At 31.5% G+C, this 22,131-nt stretch overlaps 1 protein-coding gene across 1 annotated transcript in view; it reads right to left on the bottom strand.

Annotated features, from left to right (window-relative positions):
- Positions 1–21,238, bottom strand: part of LOC148944415 (uncharacterized) — a 217,785-nt gene extending 196,547 nt beyond the window's left edge. Inside the window, exons 1-2 of the mRNA XM_089099923.1 lie at positions 21,105–21,238; positions 20,348–20,445 (exon numbers count right to left, since the gene is read on the bottom strand). Coding sequence (XP_088956049.1) covers positions 20,348–20,445; positions 21,105–21,238 — 232 coding nt within the window. The remainder of the gene's footprint in view (positions 1–20,347; positions 20,446–21,104) is intronic.
- Between the last annotated feature and the right edge of the window lie 893 nt (positions 21,239–22,131).

Raw genomic sequence — 22,131 nt, forward strand, 5'->3', positions numbered from 1 at the left:
TTTTCGTAAATTTAAATTCGGGGGATAATTTTTTCGGTCTGAAAATCTCTCACTCCCTATCAGGTCAAATTCCGCTTCGAATGAGTCCTCATTCACCCGGATCCGTTGCCAACTGTGGCCTGTAGGCGTGGCTGATAAAAAAATAACTTGATGAACATTAAGTGGCTATATTTGGTTTTTGGAAAACAGGGAAGGAGTGATCGGATTGAGCTGAAATTTTGAGGATAAGCTCCAAGGCCCTAGGAACCCTTATATTTTAAATTTCAGTCCGATCGGACAACGATAAAGGGGAAGGGGAGCTGTGGTGGGAGGGTCGAAACTTCCGGCCCACTTTCCCCCATTAAGATAAGGTCGGAGGGGGGTGAAATTTTGCATGTTTCTTAGTTTGAGCTTAAGCTACAAAATGCGATCCCCGCCGTCTTTCTGTGACCGCTAGGACCGGAAATCGCTTAACATTGTGGTGGGTCACCTCTTTAAAGAGGGACAAGTGTGCCTCCTTGATTAGCCGCTTTACGAGTCTCCATCACTGCAGTCATTCAACTGTCTATAGCCGAACTGCCCATATAATGGGAAAGTACCGAACATTCAGTTAGTTTCAAGAAAATGAAAATAAATAAGTGACATTTTGTTTTCATAATGCAGCTCTCTCCAAAATGTGCTTTTTAGTTTTAGTTTACAAAGGGGGCTGGAAGGGGGAATATACAAGAAGGGAGATTGCGATCCTCCGGTTAAGGATTTTTTACCATGGAAATAATAATAGTACCATTATTCTGCATTCCAGTCTTCCCGCTCCAAATGGCGTCATACGACCGTTTACGATGGAGAAATAAGACAAGCGTATAAGAGGCGCATAGACCAAGGCAGTACCTTATAATTCAGCTATTAAACATCTTTCTATCGTTTTGGGGTAGCCTTCTAACCTTGGCAGAAAAAAACAAACTAGGAATAAATAAATAGATGCATACTAACTATGCAAAAAAAAGCAATTTTCCACCTTTTTCACGATCAGAGACTGAAGACCTTCAGTTGAGGTTTTCAGACCATGACAAATTAATTGGTTATCTTAGAATCTGCATTCCCAGGCCTCATGACACATTTCGAGTAAAAACTGATGTTTTTTGGCACAAGATTTCCAATAAAACTCCCTTGCTGCGGCATCTCAACATTGGGGGCTCAAAACCGAGTGTTTTAGATCATGAGAATCAGTCATGAAAAATTCGATCATGAATTATCTATTTTATAATCTCCATTCTCTGGCATTTTGACCCTCTTTGGGCAAAATTTATGTTTTGCACCATCACTTTTGTTGCTTAGAAAGGACACCGGTTACAACAATTTCCTTTCAAATGAGCCCTCTCCCAAAATTCTACCACCACTGTTTCGTCACGATGACCCCTGATAAAAATCCTTATAAAACTTTTTAAAAGATTCTTTTATTATATTAACTTCTATTTACTATTTTCCTTGGCTTCTTCTTTACTAGGTTTCACACTCCTTTATATAATTATGTATGTAAATGTACTAGTGTTCAGTTCGATATATAATATGCAGTTTTAATATTTCATTTTCTATGGGCTAGCGTTTTTCTTTACTATAATGTATATGAAAATGCCGTTTTTCCATAACAAAAATAATTTCATATTAAAAATTGTTTTTTTCAAAATACAGCAATTTCCTTTAAAATAAGCCATTAAAAGCTCTCTATTACGTCCCAGTGCCCCGCTAGCTGCGGAGGGAAAAAACGGAAAGAAAAAAACATATATATATATATACACATTCGAGGCGAAATATCATGGCTACATCTACTGTTGTAGTTTTTCAAGCCCATGGATTTTCCTTGTTGTTCAAGCCAAGATACTGTAAACTTCCCCTATAGGGGTGTTTCGCTCCTACACTATTTTTAAAAGTTATTGGTTGTTTTATTTCTTAGTATATGGGACGTGGTCTTACTTGGTTGCTAGCTACCGCTGCAACCCTGAAAAGAAGAAAAAATGAGGAGACTTATCAGTGCTTCCCACACAAAGTTGATTATCCATGTTGTTCAAGGTAGGGGCTGTAATTCTCCGTGTAAGGTTTTCAAGCATGGGCGTTCCAATACAAAGTTTTTTTTTATCTCAGACCGACGGCATTTTTAGGGGTCTCAGGATTTTCTTTTAGAAATTCCCAACTGGGTTTTGACAATAAACTTTTACTGTTAATATAGTCGACATAATTGTTACTATTGCTGAATGACCTACAAATAGCAATTTCTTCTTATCACTTATTATTTTTTTTTATGATTTTTAAACTTTTGGTTGCTATGGGCCGTGGCTCGCTCTTTACTAGATTGCAGCTATCGCTGCAACCGTAATTCAAATTTCTTGTTCCTATACAAGAGTAGAGATCTAAGTTATACTTTGCGTAGACACATAGGAATCTCCATGCTATTTGCGTAGACTATGTTCCGTCCTGTGCTATTTGGGTGCATTGACTTACCAAGGCCAACCAGACAGGTTTCTGGTGGGTATTATATGGTTTGATGGATTGATTCTGTTTTGGTGGATGTAGTCTGGTTTGGTGTGTATAGTCTGGTTTGGTGGGTATCGTCTGGTTTGATAGGTAGAATGTTGTTTGGTGGATATAGTCTTGTTTGGTGAGTATAGTCTGGTTTTTTTTTTTCAAAGAGAGTGAGTATTAAGCTTTAACTTTTTAAATAGAAAAATATAAATTTTAAAATTTCGTATTTAGGGATGGTTCTGTATGGAAAGCTGTCTATAACCCAAGTGTTATCCACAGTTCCATTTCTTTGAAGTCTGTGCTATCAAGAGCGGTTTCAGATTTTTTGTGGACAATTGCCCTTAACCAGCAATAGTTTGATATGAATGTGTCGGTAGATAGGATTTGCGAATTTGATCCTATTAAGGTGAAAAAAAAGGGTTAAACTAATTATCAGTTAAGGTAACCCCTCAGGGTTGTTAACTCAGGCAATTTGTTATAAATTGGAGACAACATCAATCAATGAAAATGGTTAATGATGATAGAATGACATTGTGAGTTGACCTACCTTTACTTCTTCGATGTGTTCTGTATAATACACAAGCTGTCTTTGAACAATGTTGTCAGTTTAAAATAGGGGCCAACGTTATAGTATACTAAAAAGTTGATACTAAGAGAGATGTAGATGGCAAGAAAATAATTTTAATAAAGAAATTCAGAACAAACCGTAGAAATCGTGGCAAATCAAGTAGTAAGGTGTATGTGAGTACGAACCATCAAGGATCATAAGCACCAATGACCCTAATCAGCAGAGACATCAACCCGCCAAAGGTATCCTATCCCCAAACTTGAAGGGTGCCCCCTCCCCTCCAACTTTTTGCCCCCCCCCCCCACCCCATTTTATTTTTTTGATTTTTTTCCTTTTTTTTGGCAATTGACATTTTTTCTGATAACAAGTATCATTCATTACGATCCTAGCTTTCAATTGTGAAACTTAAGTCCATTTTTGGATCGAAAAATAAACTATTTCTGTAAAATCTGATTTAATAAGAGTTTTTTGATCGTAAACTCTAGTTTTTTCTGAGAAAATTATGGAAAATACAATTCTCTGGTTCAAATGTGAAACTTAAGTCTATTTTTTGGATCGAAAAATAAAACTATTTCCGTAAAATCTGAGCTAATAAGGGTTTTTGACCGTAAACTCTAGGTTTTTGTAAGAAAATTATGGAAAATACAATTCTCTGGTTCAAATGTGAAACTTAAGTCAATTTATGGATCGAAAAATAAAACTATTTCCGTAAAATCTGAGCTAATAAGGGTTTTGACCGTAAACTCTAGTTTTTTGTAAGAAAATTATGGAAAATACAATTATCTGATTCAAATGTGAAAATTAAGTCCATTTTGGATCGAAAAATAAAACTATTTCCGTAAAATCTGAGTTAATAAGGGTTTTTGACCGTAAACTCTAGTTTTTTGTAAGAAAATTATGGAATATACAATTCTCTGGTTCAAATGTGAAACTTAAGTCCATTTTTCGTTAAGTCTCAGAGTGAATAAATTCGTTATCAACATCCTTTGTCAGATACATCAAATAAAATTGAAAAAATTTAAATTTCAGAATGAATAAATGCTTTAACAACATCCTTTATCGAATATGTCGGATAAAATTGACAAAATCTAAGTATCAGAGGGACAAAAATTTTTTTTATCAACATCCATTGCCCGATACATCGAATAAAATTGATAAAATATAAGTGTTAGAGTGAATAAATTTTTTTATCAACATCTTTTGTCAGATGCATCAAATAAAATTGACAAAATCTAAATTTCAGAATGAATAAATTCATTATCAACATCCTTTCTCGGAAATGACGGATAAAATTGACAAAATCTTAGTATCAGAGTGAATATTTTTTTTAACAACATCCTTTGCCAGATACATCGAATAAAATTGATAAAATATAAGTGTCAGAGTGAATAAATTTTTCTATTAACATCCTTTGTCAGATACAACAAATAAAATTGAAAAAATACAAATTTCAGTACAAATAAATGCTTTAACAACATCCTTTATCGGATATGTCAGGTAAAATTGATAAAATATAAGTATCAGAGTGAATAAATTCTATATAAACATACTTTTATCGAATACATAGTATAAAATTGACAGAATCTAATCGTCAAATTGAATAAATTTTTTTTTATCAACATCCTTTGTCACATACATCAAATTAAATTGACAAAATCTAAAGTTCAGAATGAATAAATTCATTATCAACATCTATGGACACTCGATATCCTAAAAGTGTTTGATTCAAACCTTTACCTTGAGAATCGATGTTGTTAGCAGAATTTCAAAAGGATCGCTTATGAGTGTTGGCGTATCTGATGAAATAATTTAGGTCGTATGATAAAAAAAAAAATTTAAATTTTTTTTTTAATACAGTATTTTTTCAGTAAGGACACTCGATATGCTAAAGGTGTATGATTCAAACTTTTACCTTGAGAATCGATGATGGTAGCAGAATTTCAAAAGAAACGTTTATGAGTGCTGGCGTATCTGATGAAATAATTTAGGTCGTATGATAAATTTAATTTATTTTTTTTAATGCAATAGTTTTTCAGTAAGGACACTCGATATCCTAAAAGTGTCTGATTCAAACTTTTACCTTGAAAATCGATGTTGTTAGCAGAATTTCAAAAGGATCGTTTATGAGTGCTGGCGTATCTGATGAAATAATTTAGGTCGTATGATAAATTTAATTTATTTTTGTAATGCAGTAGTTTTTCAGTCAGGACACTCGATATGCTAAAAGTGTTTGATTCAAACTTTTACCTTGAGAATCGATGTTCTTAGCAGAATTTCAAAAGGATCACTTATGAGTGCTGGCCTATCTGATGAAATGATTTAGGTTGTATGATAAATTAAATTTTTTTTTTTTAATGCAATAGTTGTTCAGTAACTTTTATTCTGTGTGTTTTTTTTCTTTACTTGGTGATCGTTCAAAAAGCGAGGATTTCAGTTAAATACATCATTCTTGTACATTTTAAAATAGCTTTACGGGGTTTGAGAGACTCTGTTGTTTTATTCTGTGTGATTTTTTCTTTACTTGGTGATCATTAAAAAAGCGAGGATTTCTGTTAAATAAATAATTCTTCTACCTTTTAAAATAGCTTTATGGGGTTTGAGAGACTCTGTTGTTTTATTCTGCGTAATTTTTTCATTACTTGGTAATCATTGAAAAAGCGAGGATTTCTGCTAAATAAATAATTCATGTACCTTTTAAAATAGCTTTGCTGGGTTTGAGAAACTCTGTTGTCCCCAGCGATCAGAAATTAAATTATAAAAAAAGTTTCTTCACCTCTTGAATACACAATACCGAAATTTCATTCAACTTTCATGTAAGAAAATTATGGAAAATACAATTCTCTACTTCAAATGTAAAACTTAGGTCCAGTTTTGGATACTCATAATGATGAGGACTGATGGCTCTAATTCAATATTTTTTTTTCATAAAAACATACTATTTTTTTCTTTTTTAATTTCGAAATTATTCAACTTTATTTTTTTTTTGTACGTATCTTACAATAACAAAATATGCTTACGGCTCTATCAATTGTACTCTATGATTTCTCAGAGACACGATGCGGCTTTCCCATTGGTACTCTTTGGCCGGTTATCGACACTATCTAGTTTATTGCATGTATTAAATCAGTATTTTTTACGCAGTGGAACGATAAACACATAAGTCATATCTTTTAAAAAAAGTGAAGATGGAGCATTTTAATAAAGTGTGTTCACATAGCAAGGTTATTGCAGCATTGAATGCCGACAAGGAGAAATATTTTAACTATGAAACGAGTACAAATGGTAACACTTTTGGAAGTGTAAGCATGCATTATCATGGCAGTAAGGAATTAAAATTGCTTTGAATACCGAAAAAATTCAACTCTTTTGTTGTCGGTAATGTAAGATTGAAATCTCCAGAGATCATTGCAGTCAAAGATAATGCCAAGATAAAAATAATCATTAATGATAGAGGACAACTCCTTGCTACTGTTGCAGGTAACACATTACCTACTGATACATCCAATCGTCAGCTTTCAGGTATTAGCATTCAACGGAAGGTCAATAAAAGAAAGGCCTACTCTTCTACTAGTATCGTAAACCATATCTTGTCTACATGCCGAAACTGTTACCTGTGTAAAAATAATGTGATAATAGACAGTGAAATTGCCAAAAAATAAAAATGGAAATGTCAGAAAATATCACTATGGAATATAAAGATGAATCGATGAAAATCAAAGCACCAGCAAATGTTACTGCCATTGATCAAACAGTCAATGAAACAAATAATACCAAAGACGAAAAGCAAATTGAGCCTGTTGATGAGACACCAGTAAAAATTGTGTATAACTCAAAATGGAATAATGATTATTCTACTGATTACGAACTAAGAGAAGACAATAGCTACAATATCAAGAGAGAACATGGTGAACTATTTTATGGAACAGATTCAAAATGTCCAAAGTTAATCATTAATATTAATAATGTATCATAATATATTTTGTATTAATATTCTACATAGCATTATTTCATTAAAAATATTACATTGTTATGTGTTTATTATTTTTAGAGTAAGCTAGCATATCAAACGTTTAGAATGTCTATTAAAACATCGGAGATGTAAGAAAAGGAATTTGCATACATCTATTGTCAGACACATAGGATAGCATTAGCAAAATCTAGGTATCAGAATGAATAAATTCCTTATCAACATCCATTGTTGGATATGTCATTATGTCATTATGAAAAAATTGTAAGTACGTAAGTAAGTAAGCAACAAACTCTTTATTGGATTCACCTCTTGGATACACAATACAGAAATTTTATTCAGTAAATAAAAAAAAATTGAACAAATTCCTTATTAACATTCATTATCGATTGAAGTCGCTTCCTAGACAGACAATACAGCAATTTCACAAAATCTAGGTATAAGAGTGATTAAATTCTATATCAACATCCATTTCTCGGATACATAGGAGAACGTTGACAAAATCTAAGTGTTAGAGTGAATAAATTTTATTTATCAACATCTGTTGTCAGATACATCGAATAAAATTGACAAAATCTAAGTGTCAGAGTGAATAATTTTTTTTTATCAACATCCTTTGTCAGATACGTTAAATAAAATTAACAAAATCTAAATTTCAGAATGAATAAATGCTTTCACAACATCCTTTATCGGATATTTTGGATAAAATTGACAAAATTTAAGTATCAGAGTGACTAAATTCTATATCAGCATCCTTTTCTCGGTTACACAGGATAGAATATCGGATAAAATTGACAAAATCTAAGTATCAGATTTATTAAATTCTATATCAACATCCATTTCTCAGGTACATGGAATAACATTGACAAAATCTAAGTAACAGAATGAATAAATTCTTTATCAACATCCTTTGTCAGATACATCAAATCAAATTGACAAAATCTAAATTTCAGAATGAATAAATGCTTTAATAACATCCTTTATCGGAAATGTCGGATAAAATTGACAAAATCTAAGTATTAGAGTGACTAAATTATATATCAGCATCCTTTTCTCGGATACATAGGATAAAATATCGGATAAAATTAACAAAATCTATGTATCAGATTGATTTTTTATCAACATCTTTTATCAGTTACAACAATTATAATTAACAAAATCTAAATATCAGAGTGAATAAATGCTTTTTCAGCATCTTTTGTTGGATTTGTTGAATAAAATATGCAAAGTCGACATTGCTCTATTTCATTTTTTAAATCGCAAGTAAGTAATAAACTCTTTATTGTTTTCACTTATTGAATACACAATACGGAAATATCATTCAAGAAATTATGAAGAAATTGTACAAAGGTAGCAAACTCTTTCTTGAAGTCACCTCCTGTATACACAATGCTGAACTTTCATTCAAGAAATTACGAAAAAATTGTAAGTAAGTTACAATCTGTCTGTGGTTATGTGCAAGGCAGAGCAATTTCCTCACAAATTCCACTATTTAATGCCCTCTTCGCCCCGCCATAGCGACCGCATAGCTTTATTTCCTATTTTAAGGTTAATTTAGACGAGATTACGTGCGCGCAAACATTCATTATCGATTGAAGTCGCTTCCTAGACAGACAATACAGCAATTTCACAAAATCTAAGTATAAGAGTGATTAAACTATATATCAACATTCATTTCTCGGATACATAAGAAAAAGTTAACAAAATCTAAGTGTTAGAGTGAAAAAATTTTATTCAACAACATCTTTTGTCAGATACATCGGATAAAATTGACAGAATCTAAGTGTCAGAATGAATATTTTTTTTATCAACATCCTTTGTCAGATAAATCAAATAAAATTGACAAAATCTAAATTTCAGAATGAATAAATGCTTAAATAACATCCTTTATCGGATATGTCGGACAAAATTGACAAAATCTAAGTATTAGAGTGACTAAATTATATATCAACATCCTTTTCTCGGATACATGGGATAAAATATCGGATAAAATTGACAAAATCTAAGTATCAGATTGATTTTTTATCAACATCTTCTCTAAGTATAAAAGTGATTAAATTCTATATCAACATCCATTTCTCGGATACATAGGAAAAAGTTAACAAAATCTAAGTGTTAGAGTGAATAAATTTTATTTATCAACACCTTTTGTCAGATACATCGGATAAAATTGACAGAATCTAAGTGTCAGAGTGAATAATTTTTTTTTATCAACATCCTTTGTCAGATAAATCAAATAAAATTGACAAAATCTAAATTTCAGAATGAATAAATGCTTTAATTACATCCTTTATCGGATATGTCGGATAAAATTGACAATGTTTGTGGGTATGTGCAAGGCAGAGCAATTTCCTTACAAATTACACAATTTAATGCTCCCTCCGCCCCGCCGCAGCGACCGCATAGCTTTATTTCATTTTTTAAGGTTAATTTAGACGAGATTACGTGCGCGCGCACGTAATCTCGTATAAATTAACCTTAAAAAAGTGGTAACCTGATAACCTTATCAGAGCGACTAAATTTTTTTTTATCAACATCCTTTGCCAGATAAATCGAATAAAATTGATAAAATATAAGTGTTAGAGTGAATAAATTTTTTTATCAACATCCTTTGTCAGATGCATCAAATAATATTGACAAAATATAAATTTTAGAATGAATAAATTCATTATCAACATCCTTTCTCGGATATGACGGATAAAATTGACAAAATCTTAGTATCAGAGTGAATATTTTTTTTAACAACATCCTTTGCCAGATATTTCGAATAAAATTGATAAAATATAAGTGTCAGTGTGAATACATTTTTCTATCAATATCCTTTGTCAGATAAATCAAATAAAATTGACAAAATCTAATATTCAGAACGAATAAATGCTTTAACAACATCCTTTATCGGATATGTCGGATAAAATTGACAAAATCTAAGTATCAGAGTGACTAAATTCTATATCAACATCCTTTTCTTGGATACATAGGATAAAATTGACATAATCTAAGTGTCAGTGTGAATAATTTTTTTTTATCAACATGCTTTGTCAGATACATCAAATAAAATTGACAAAATCTAAATTTCAGAATGAATAAATTTATTATCAACATCCTTGGACATTCGATATCCTAAAAGTGTTCGATTCAAACTTTTACCTTGAGAATAGATGTTGTTAGTAGAATTTCAAAAGGATCGTTTATGAGTGTTGGCGTATCTGATGAAATAATTTAGGTCGTATGATAATTTTTTTTTTTTGTAATACAGTAGTTTTTCAGTAAGGACACTCGATATGCTAAAGGTGTATGATTCAAACTTTTACCTTGAGAATCGATGTTGTTAGCAGAATTTCAAAAGAAACGTTTATGAGTGCTGGCGTATCTGATGAAATAATTTAGGTCGTATGAAAAATTAAATTTTTTTTTAATGCGATAGTTTTTCAGTAAGGACACTCGATATCCTAAAAGTATTTGATTCAAACTTTTACCTTGAGAATCGGTGTTGTTAGCAGAATTTCATATGGATCGCTTATGAGTGCTGGCGTATCTGATGAAATAATTTAGGTCGTATGATAAATTTTTTTTTTAATGCATTAGTTTTTCAGTAAGGACACTCGATATGCTAAAAGTGTTTGATTCAAACTTTTACCTTGAGAATCGATGTAGTTAGCAGAATTTCAAAAGGATCGTTTATGAGTGCTGGCCAATCTGATGAAATAATTTAGGTTGTTAGATAAATTTAATTTATTTTTTTTAATGCAATAGTTTTTCAGTAACTTTTATTCTGTGTGTTTTTTTTTCTTTACTTGGTGATCATTCAAAAAGCGAGGATTTCAGTTAAATAAATAATTCTTGTACCTTTTAAAATAGCTTTACGGGGTTTGAGACACTCTGTTGTTTTATTCTCTGTGATTTTTTCTTTACTTGGTGATCATTCAAAAAGCGAGGATTTCTGTTAAATAAATAATTCTTCTACCTATTAAAATAGCTTTATGGGGTTTGAGAGACTCTGTTGTTTTATTCTGCGTGATTTTTTCATTACTTGGTGATCATTCAAAAAGCGAGGATTTCTGTTAAATAAATAATTCGTGTCTCTTTTAAAATAGCTTTACGGGGTTTGAGGGACTCTGTTGTCCCCAGCGATCAGAAATTAAATTATAAAAAAGTTTCTTCACCTCTTGAATACACAATACCGAAATTTCATTCAACTTTCATGTAAGAAAATTATGGAAAATACAATTATCTACTTCAAATGTGAAACTTAAGTCCAGTTTTGGATACTCATAGTGATGAGGACTGATGGCTCTAATTCAATATTTTTTTTTCATAAAAACATACTGTTTTTTTCTTTTTTAATTTTGAAATTATTCAACTTTTGTTTTTTTTATTTTTTTTGTACGTATCTTAAAATAACATAATATGCTTACGGCTCTATCAATTGTACTCTATGATTTCTCAGAGACACGATGCGGCTTTCCCATTGGTACTCTTTGGCCGGTTATCGACACTATCAAGTTTATTGCATGTATTAAATCAGTATTTTTCACGCAGTGGAACGATAAACACATAAGTCATATCTTTAAAAAAAAGTGAAGATGGAGCATTTTAATAAAGTGTGTTCACATAACAAGATTATTGTAGCATTGAATGCCGACAAGGAGAAGTATTTAAACTATGAAACAAGTAAAAGTGGTAACACTATTGGAAATGTATGCATGCATTGTCATGACAGTAAGGAATTAAATTTTTTTGGAATACCGAAAAAATTCAACTCATATATTGGTGGTTATGCGAGATTTAGATCTCCAGAGATGATTGAACTTAAAGAGAATGGCGACATAAAAGTAATCGTTGATGATAGAGGATAACTCCTTGATGCTGTTGCAGGTAACATATTACCTACTAATACATCGAATCGTCAGCTTTTGGGTAATAGCATTCACCGGAAAGTCAATAAAAGAAAGGCCTACTCTTCTACTAATATCGTAAACCATATCTTGTCTACATGCCGAAACTGTTACCTGTGTAAAAATAATGTGATAATAGACAGTGAAATTGCCAGAAAAATAAAAATGGAAATGTCAGAAAATATCACTATGGAATATAAAGATGAATCGATGAAAAACAAAGCACCAGCAAACGTTACTGCCATTGATCAAACAGTCAATGAAACAAATAATACCAAAGACGAAAAGCATATTGAGCCTGTTGATGAGACACCAGTAAAAATTGTGTATGACTCAAAATGGATTAATGATTATTTTCTACTGGTTACGGACTAAGAGAAGAGAATAGCTACACTATCAAGAGGGAACATGGTGAACTATTTTATGGAACAGATTCAAAGTCTCCAAAGTTACTCAATGACATTAATAATGTATCATAATATATTTTAGTATTAATATTCTACATAGCATTATTTCATTAAAAATATTACATTGTTTTGTGTTTATTATTTTTAGAGTAAGCTAGCATATCAAACGTTTAGAATGTCTATTAAAACATCGGAGATGTAAGAAAAGAAATTTGCATACATCTATTGTCAGACATATAGGATAGCATTAACGAAATCTAGGTATCAGAATGAATAAATTCCTCATCAATATCCATTGTTGGATATGTCATTATGTCATTATGAAAAATTGTAAGTAAGTAAATAAGTAAGTAACAAACTCTTTATTGGATTCACCTCTTGGATACACAATACAGAAATTCTATTCAGGAAATTAAAAAAAATTGAACAAATTCCTTATTAACATTCATTATCGATTGAAGTCGCATCCTAGACAGACAATACAGCAATTTCACAAAATCTAAGTATAAGAGTGATTAAATTCTATATCAACATCCATTTCTTGGATACATAGGAAATAGTTGACAAAAGTGTTAGAGTGGATAAATTTTATTTATCAACATCTTTTGTCAGGTACATCGAATAAAATTGACAGAATCTAAGTGTCAGAGTGAATAATTTTTTTTTATCAACATCCTTTGTCAGATACGTCAAATAAAATTGTCAAAATCTAAATTTCAGAATGAATAAAGGATGTAATTAAAGCATTTATTCATTCTGAAATTTAGATTTTGTCAATTTTATTTGATGTATCTGACAAAGGATACTGATAAAAAAAAATTATTCACTCTGACACTTAGATTCTGTCTATTTTATCCGATGTATCTGACAAAAGATGTTGATAAATAAAATTTATTCACTCTAACACTTAGATTTTGTTAACTTTTTCCTATGTATCCGAGAAATGGATGTTGATATAGAATTTAATCACTCTTATACTTAGAGAAGATGTTGATAAAAAATCAATCTGATACTTAGATTTTGTCAATTTTATCTGATATTTTATCCCATGTATCCGAGAAAAGGATGTTGATATAGAATTTGCTCACTCTAATACTTAGATTTTGTCAATTTTATCCGACATATCCGATAAAGGATCTTATTAAAGCATTTATTCATTCTGAAATTTAGATTTTGTCAATTTTATTTGATGTATCTGACAAAGGATGTTGAAAAAAAAAATTATTCACTCTGACACTTAGATTCTGTAAATTTTATCCGATGTATCTGATAAAATTTTTTCACTCTAACACTTAGATGTTGTTAACTTTTTCCTATGTATCCGAGAAATGAATGTTGATATAGAGTTTAATCACTCTTATACTTAGATTTTGTGAAATTGTTGTATTGTCTGTCTAGGAAGCGACTTCAATCGATAATGAATGTTTGCGCGCACGTAATCTCGTCTAAATTAACCTTAAAATAGGAAATAAAGCTATGCGGTCGCTGTGGCGGGCTGGAGGGGGCATTAAATAATGGAATTTGTGAGGAAATTGCTCTGCCTTGCACATAACCACAGACAGATTGTAACTTACTTACAATTTTTTCGTAATTTCTTGAATGAAAGTTCTGAATTGTGTATACAGGAGGTGACTTCAAGAAAGAGTTTGCTACCTATTTACAATTACTTCATAATTTCTTGAATGAAATTTCCGTATTGTATATCCAATAGGTGAAAAGAAATAAAGAGTTTATTACTTACTTGCGATTTAAAAAATGAAATAGAGCTATGTCGACTTTGCATATTTTATTCAACATATCCGACAAAAGGATGCTGAAAAAGCATTTATTCACTCTCATATTTAGATTTTGTTAATTAAAATTGTTTTAACTGATAAAAGATGTTGATAAAAAATCAATCTGATACTTAGATTTTGTCAATTTTATCCGATATTTTATCCTATGTATCCGAGAAAAGGATGCTGATATATAATTTAGTCACTCTGATACTTAGATTTTGTCAATTTTATCCGACATATCCGATAAAGGATGTTATTAAAGCATTTATTCATTCTGAAATTTAGATTTTGTCAATTTGATTTGATGTATCTGACAAAGGATGTTGATAAAGAACATATTCATTCTGTTACTTAGATTTTGTCAATGTTATCCCATGTACCTGAGAAATGAATGTTGATATAGAATTTAATAGATCTGATACTTAGATTTTGTCAATTTTATCCGATATTCTATCCTGTGTAACCGAGAAAAGGATGCTGATATAGAATTTAGTCACTCTGATGCTTGGATTTTGTCAGTTTTATCCAAAATATCCGATAAAGGATGTTGTGAAAGCATTTATTTATTCTGAAACTTAGATTTTGTCAATTTTATTTGACGTATCTGACAAAGGATGTTGATAAAAAAAATATTTACTCTGACACTTAGATTCTGTCAATTTTATTCGATGTATCTGACAACAGATGTTGATAAATAAGATTTATTCACTCTAACCCTTAGATTTTGTCAACTTTCCTATGTATCCGAGAAATGAATGTTGATATAGAGTTTAATCACTCTTATGCTTAGATTTTGTGAAATTGCTGTATTGTCTTTCTAGGATGCGACTTCAATCGATAATGAATGTTAATAAGGAATTTGTTCAATTTTTTTTTAATTTCCTGAATAAAATTTCTGTATTGTGTATCCAAGAGGTGAATCCAATAAAGAGTTTGTTACTTACTTACTTACTTACTTACAATTTTTTCATAATGACATAATGACATATCCAACAATGGATGTTGATAAGGAATTTATTCATTCTGATACCTAGATTTTGTTAATGCTATCCTATGTGTCTGACAATAGATGTATGCAAATTCCTTTTCTCACATCTCCGATGTTTTAATAGACATTCTAAACGTTTGATATGCTAGCTTACTCTAAAAATAATAAACACATAACAATGTAATATTTTTAATGAAATAATGCTATGTAGAATATTAATACAAAAATATATTATGATACATTATTAATATCAATGATTAACTTTGGACACTTTGAATCTGTTCCATAAAATAGTTCACCATGTTCTCTCTTGATATTGTAGCTATTGTCTTCTCTTAGTTCGTAATCAGTAGAATAATCATTATTCCATTTTGAGTCATAGACAATTTTTACTCGTGTCTCATCAACAGGCTCGATATGCTTTTCGTCTTTGGTATTATTTGGTCCATGGACTGTTTGATCAATGGCAGTAACGTTTGCTGGTGCTTTGTTTTTCATCGATTCATCTTTATATTCCATAGTGATATTTTCTGACATTTCCATTTTTATTTTTCTGGCAATTTCACTGTCTATTATCACATTATTTTTACACAGGTAACAGTTTCGGCATGTAGACAAGATATGGTTTACGATATTAGTAGAAGAGTAGGCCTTTCTTTTATTGACCTTCCGTTGAATGCTAATACCCGAAAGCTGACGATTGGATGTATCAGTAGGTAATGTGATACCTGCAACAGTAGCAAGGGGTTGTCCTCTATCATCAACGATTATTTTTATGTTGGCATTCTCTTTGAGTGCAATCATCTCTGGAGATCTCAATCTCGCATAACCACCAACATAGGAGTTGAATTTTTTCGGTATTCCAAAGAAATTTAAGTCCTTTCTATTTAAACACTGCTTTCTTTTATTACCAGTAGTATTGTAACTTGCGCTGTTTTTACAGTTTTGACTAGGTAACCTTTAGATTGTCACTGCTAAGGAAAAACTGTTAACCGTACGAGCTTAATTAAAATGCTTCATCATTACTTTTTTTAAAGATATGCCTTGTGTGTTTATCGTTCAATTGCGTAAAAAATACTGAGTTAATACATGGAATAAACTAGATAGTGTCGATAACTGGCCAAAGAGTACCAATGGGAAAGTTGCATCGTGTCTCTGAGAAATCATAGAGTACAATTGATAGAGCTGTAAGCATATTTTGTTATTTTAAGAGACGTACAAAATGAAAAAATAAAAAAAATAAAGTTGAATAATTTCGAAATTAAAAAAGAAAAAAATTGTATGTTTTTATGAAAAAAAAATATTGAATTAGAGCCATCAGTCCTCATCATTATGAGTATCCAAAACTGGACTTAAGTTTTACATTTGAAGTAGAGAATTGTATTTTCCATAATTTTCTTACATGAAAGTTGAATGAAATTTCGGTATTGTGTATTCAAGAGGTGAAGAAACTTTTTTTATAATTTAATTTCTGATTGCTGGGGACAACAGAGTCTCTCAAACCCCGTAAAGCTATTTTAAAAGGTACACAAATTATTTATTTAACAGAAATCCTCGCTTTTTCAATGATCACCAAGTAGTGAAAAAATCACGCAGAATAAAACAACAGAGTCTCTCAAACCCCGTAAAGCTATTTTAAAAGGTACAAAAATTATTTATTTAACATAAATCCTCGCTTTTTTAATGATCACCAAGTAAAGAAAAAATCACACAGAATAAAACAACAGAGTCTCTCAAACCCCGTAAAGCTATTTTAAAAGGTACAAGAATTATTTATTTAACTGAAATCCTCGCTTTTTGAATGATCACCAAGTAAAGAAAAAAAAACACACAGAATAAAAGTTACTGAAAAACTATTGCATTAAAAAAAATAAATTAAATTTATCATACAACCTAAATTATTTCATCAGATTGGCCAGCACTCATAAACGATCCTTTTGAAATTCTGCTAACAACATCGATTCTCAAGGTAAAAGTTTGAATCAAACACTTTTAGCATATCGAGTGTCCTTACTGAAAAACTACTGCATTAAAAAAAATAAATTAAATTTATCATACGACCTAAATTATTTCATCAGAAGCGCCAGCACTCATAAACGATCCTTTTGAAATGCTGCTAAAAACATCGATTTTCAAGGTAAAAGTTTGAATCAAACACTTTTAGGATATCGAGTGTCCTTACTGAAAAACTATTGCATTAAAAAAAAAAAAAATTTTCATACGACCTAAATTATTTCATCAGATACGCCAGCACTCATAAACGTTTCTTTTGAAATTCTGCTACCATCATCGATTCTCAAGGTAAAAGTTTGAATCATACACCTTTAGCATATCGAGTGTTCTTACTGAAAAAATACTGTATTAAAAAAAAAAAAAAAAAAAAATTATCATACGACCTAAATTATTTCATCAGATACGCCAACACTCATAAGCGATCCTTTTGAAATTCTGCTAACAACATCGATTCTCAAGGTAAAGGTTTGAATCAAACACTTTTAGGATATCGAGTGTCCAAGGATGTTGATAATGAATTTTTTCATTCTTAAATTTCAATTATGTTAATTTTACTTGATGTATCTGACAAAGGATATTGATAAAACAAAGTTATTCACATTGACGCTTAAATTCTGTTAATTTTCTCCTCTGTACCCGACAAAAGGATGTTGATATATAATTTAGTCACTCTGATACTTAGATTTTGTCAATTTCACCTGACATATCCAATAAAGGATGTTGTTTAAACATTTATTCCTACTAAAATTTAGATTTTGTCAATTTTATTTGTTGTATCTGACAAAGGATGTTGATAGAAAAATTTATTCACTCTGACACTTATATTTTATCAATTTTATTCGATGTATCTGGCAAAGGATGTTGTTAAAAAAATATTCACTCTGATACTAAGATTTTGTCAATTTTATCCGACATTTCCGACAAACGATGTTGATAATCAATTTACTCATTCTGAAATTTTGATTTCGTCCATTTTATTTGATGTATCTAACAAAGGATGTTGATAAAAAATTTATTCACTCTAACAATTATATTTTATCAATTTTATTCGATGTATCTGGCAATAGATGTTGATAAAAAAAAAATTTGTCGCTCTGATACTTAGATTTTGTCAATTTTATCTGACATATCCGATAAAGGATGTTGTTAAATAATTTATTCATTCTTAAATTTAAATTTTTTCAATTTTATTTGATGTATCTGACAAAGGATGTTGATAACGAATTTATTCACTCTGGGACTTAACGAAAAATGGACTTAAGTTTCACATTTGAACCAGAGAATTGTATATTCCATAATTTTCTTACAAAAAACTATAGTTTACGGTCAAAAACCCTAATTAGCTCGAATTTTAAAGAAATAGTTTTATTTTTCGATCCATAAATGGACTTAAGTTTCACATTTGAATCAGAGAATTGTATTTTCCATAATTTTCTTACAACAAACTAAATTTTACGGTCAAAAACCATAATTAGATCAGATTTTACGGAAATAGTTTTATTTTTATATCCAAAAATGTACTTAAGTTTCACATTTGAACCAGAGAATTGTATTTTCCATAATTTTCTCAGAAAAAACTAGAGTTTACGATCAAAGAACCCTTATTAAATCAGATTTTACAGAAATAGTTTATTTTTCGATCCAAAAATGGACTTAAGTTTCACATTTGAAAGCTAGGATCGTAATGAATGATACTTGTTATCAGAAAAAATGTCAATTGCCAAAAAAAAGGAAAAAAAATCAAAAAAATAAAATGGGGGGGGGGGTCAAAAAGTTGGAGGGGAGGGGGCACCCTTCGAGTTTGGGGATAGGGTACCTTTGGCGGGTTGATGTCTCTGCTGATTAGGGTCATTGGTGCTTATGATCCTTGATGATTCGTACTCACATACACCTTACTACTTGATTTGCAAGGATTTCTATGGTTTGTTCTGAATTTCTTTATTTAAATTATTTTCTTGCCATCTACATCTCTCTTAGTATCAACTTTTTAGTATACTATAACGTTGGCCCCTATTTTAAACTGACAACATTGTTCAAAGACAACTTGTGTATTATACAGAACACATCGAAGAAGTAAAGCTAGGTCAACTCACAATGTCATTCTATCATCATTAACCATTTTCATTGATTGATGTTGTCTCAAATTTATAACAAATTGCATGAGTTAACAACCCTGAGGGGTTACCTTAACTGAGAATTAGTTTAACCCTTTTTTTCACCTTAATAGGATCAAATTCGCAAATCCTATCTACCGACACATTCATATCAAACTATTATTGGCTAAAGGCAATTGTCCACAAAAATCAGAAACCGCTCTTGATAGCACAGACTTCAAAGAAATGGAACTGTGGATAACACATGGGTGATAGACAGCTTTCCCTACAAAACCATTCCTAAATACGAAATTTGACAATCTCTAGTTTTCGATTTAAAAAAGTAAAGCGTAATACTCACTCTCTTTGAAAAAACCAAACCAGACTATACCCCCCAAACAAGATTATACCCACCAACCCAGATGATACCCCCAAAAAAAGCCTTTCCCCTCAAACAAAGACTATACCCAAAAAACCAGAATATACCCATAAAACAAATAATTACCCACACCAACAAATTACGCTCCCCACAGTAGATTTCGCCGACCACACCAGTCTTATTGGCCTTGGTAAGTCAATGCACCCAAATAGCCCAGGACGGAACGTAGTCTAGGCAAATAGCATGGAGATTCCTATGTGTCTACGCAAAGTATAACCTAGATCTCTACTTACAAGATTGTAAGGAGTCATACTACAAAGTAACTTATCAATTGAATTTAATGCAGATAAAATCGCCAAAAACCTTAAAGAACAAAAACTGGATAAACATGACCTATATTAGCAAATTCTTCCAAGCAATTGGTAAAACATTTCCCGAATAAAAAACTTGTGACTTTAAGAAATTATTTCGGGAATGGGTTAAGTTTGCAAAACAACAAAAGCAAGTAACCTAGGTTAAAACAACAAAGAATTCAATAAATAATAGAGTCCAATAGATTATAAAGTTGAAACCATGAAAATTCTAGGTGGAAGATAAGGGCCGTAAGAAGAAGTTTTTTTTCTTCATAAAATTAAAAGAGACTCCCCCAACTTCTGCATTGATATATTGAACAGGGAGAAGTGTATTTTGCACAGTACAATTTCCCGTTACTTATAACTGTTCAATCTTGGACAGCTAAATGATAAAGATGTGTGTGTCATACCTTTTAAAACCTTAGTATTCCCTATTTTTCGTTCACAGAAGGCGCCACTGAATCCAGTCTTGCATGAGCAGATGTTCTTAGAAGATCCAATTACGTACCTAAAAGGATACAAATAAAGACAAGAAGGTAGATACTTTTCAAATATTCAAAATCTTTTCAATGCTTCCAGTAAACGATAAGTTATTCAAGTTCAAGTTCCATTTATTTCCATAAAATAACAATAACAGAACAGCATTCCAAAGGGCCTTATGGCCCGTTATTTGGGAAACGACCGCAATAAATTAATAATGTTAAAACCGGAAACATTCATACTAAACAACGCCTAAGTATAAATCTTAAAGAAAAAAAAAATCAATTCACCAACAGTCCCCACGAAACGCTGATCCTCCTATCACCCGACAATCAAAAACAAATCAAAAATTGTCTACGTCATCGTGGATCCAGCACTAAAAAATAACTCCCCAAAAATTAAAAAAAAACTCCTTAAACACCAAAAATTTATTTAATATTTACCCTTAATAAAAAAAACTGCCTCTTAAAGGAACCAAGCGTTTGTGACTGCCAGCTTTCAACAGGAATTAAGTTCCAATCACGCCCCACAGTCACGGCTAGACCGAAGTCTGAACAAACCGAGGAAGTAGCCGGAATCATCATATCCTCCCAGTTACGAACTCTGTACAAATTTACTTCCCTTAGTAGTTTAAGTACTCCAGAAATTCAACATGGGATATCTTCGTGGATGTATTGATATGCCAACAAAGATAGAGATATAACATAAATATCCTTCATCTTTAGGAAAGCAACAGGAGTGTATGTAGTCGACTGGAGGACTCTTGCCACTTTTTCTTGAAGATGGTGAACAGAAGCAAGCATAGAAGGAAATGTAGACATTTACAGAAACGAACAATAACGCATCTAAGGATAAATAAGAGAGAAACATAAAAGACGGAGGATCGAACTCCTAATAAAAGACGGACTAAAAAAAACTCCAAGGATTCGCACATATTGATCTGGAGGGGAGAGGGCGACTTATGGAGCCTCTTACTGTACGAAGCTCAGTTATTGTGGGGCAGCTCATACCTGTACGAGAAAAAAAAATAAGAAGTTATGACTTATTAAAATTTAAAGCTAGTACATTTAGGTAAAACTAATTGAGCATCTTCTCTTATTGCTTGAAGTTCTAATGTAAGGGATGATATATCCGGAGCTGCAACACCTAAAGTAAAGTCATCTGCAAATGTTATCAATTCTTCTCGATTATCAGACGTGAACACCGACACAGTCTGAGAGTAAAATTTATGACACAACCTATAGTGGACATTGGTAATTAGGATGTTAAAAATTCGGCAGAGGTCGTTCACATAGATGAGGAAGAGGGTTGGCCTAAGAATAGAATTTTGGGGTACTCCGTATTCAATTGGAACTTGCTTGTCTGCATCTTCCGTGGCAATAGATCTGTCAGTGAGGTATGATGAGAACCAAGACAATGCCTCCCCCTGCACACCATGATAAGAAAGCTTACCAATGAGGATCTTATGAGGAAGGCTCTTTTTACACCAAGAAAGATGGCTGCAGGAACGAGATTAGAATCTAAAGATTGTCGCATAAACTGAAGAAGTGTATTGCAAGCGTATTCTGTAGAATGCTTTGCGCCAAAACCCAAACTGATGCTGATGGAAAAAAAAATTACTTCAAGAACTATCACCAGATCTTTGAGCATTGGCCTTTCAAATATCTTAGAGAACACTGACAGAAAATAGATCGGCCTGTAGTTCCAAGGGTCC

Source organism: Artemia sp. Qi Xiang Cuo, chromosome 14 (assembly GCF_049724085.1).
Source record: "Artemia sp. Qi Xiang Cuo chromosome 14, ASM4972408v1, whole genome shotgun sequence".
Taxonomy (NCBI): domain Eukaryota; kingdom Metazoa; phylum Arthropoda; class Branchiopoda; order Anostraca; family Artemiidae; genus Artemia; species Artemia sp. Qi Xiang Cuo.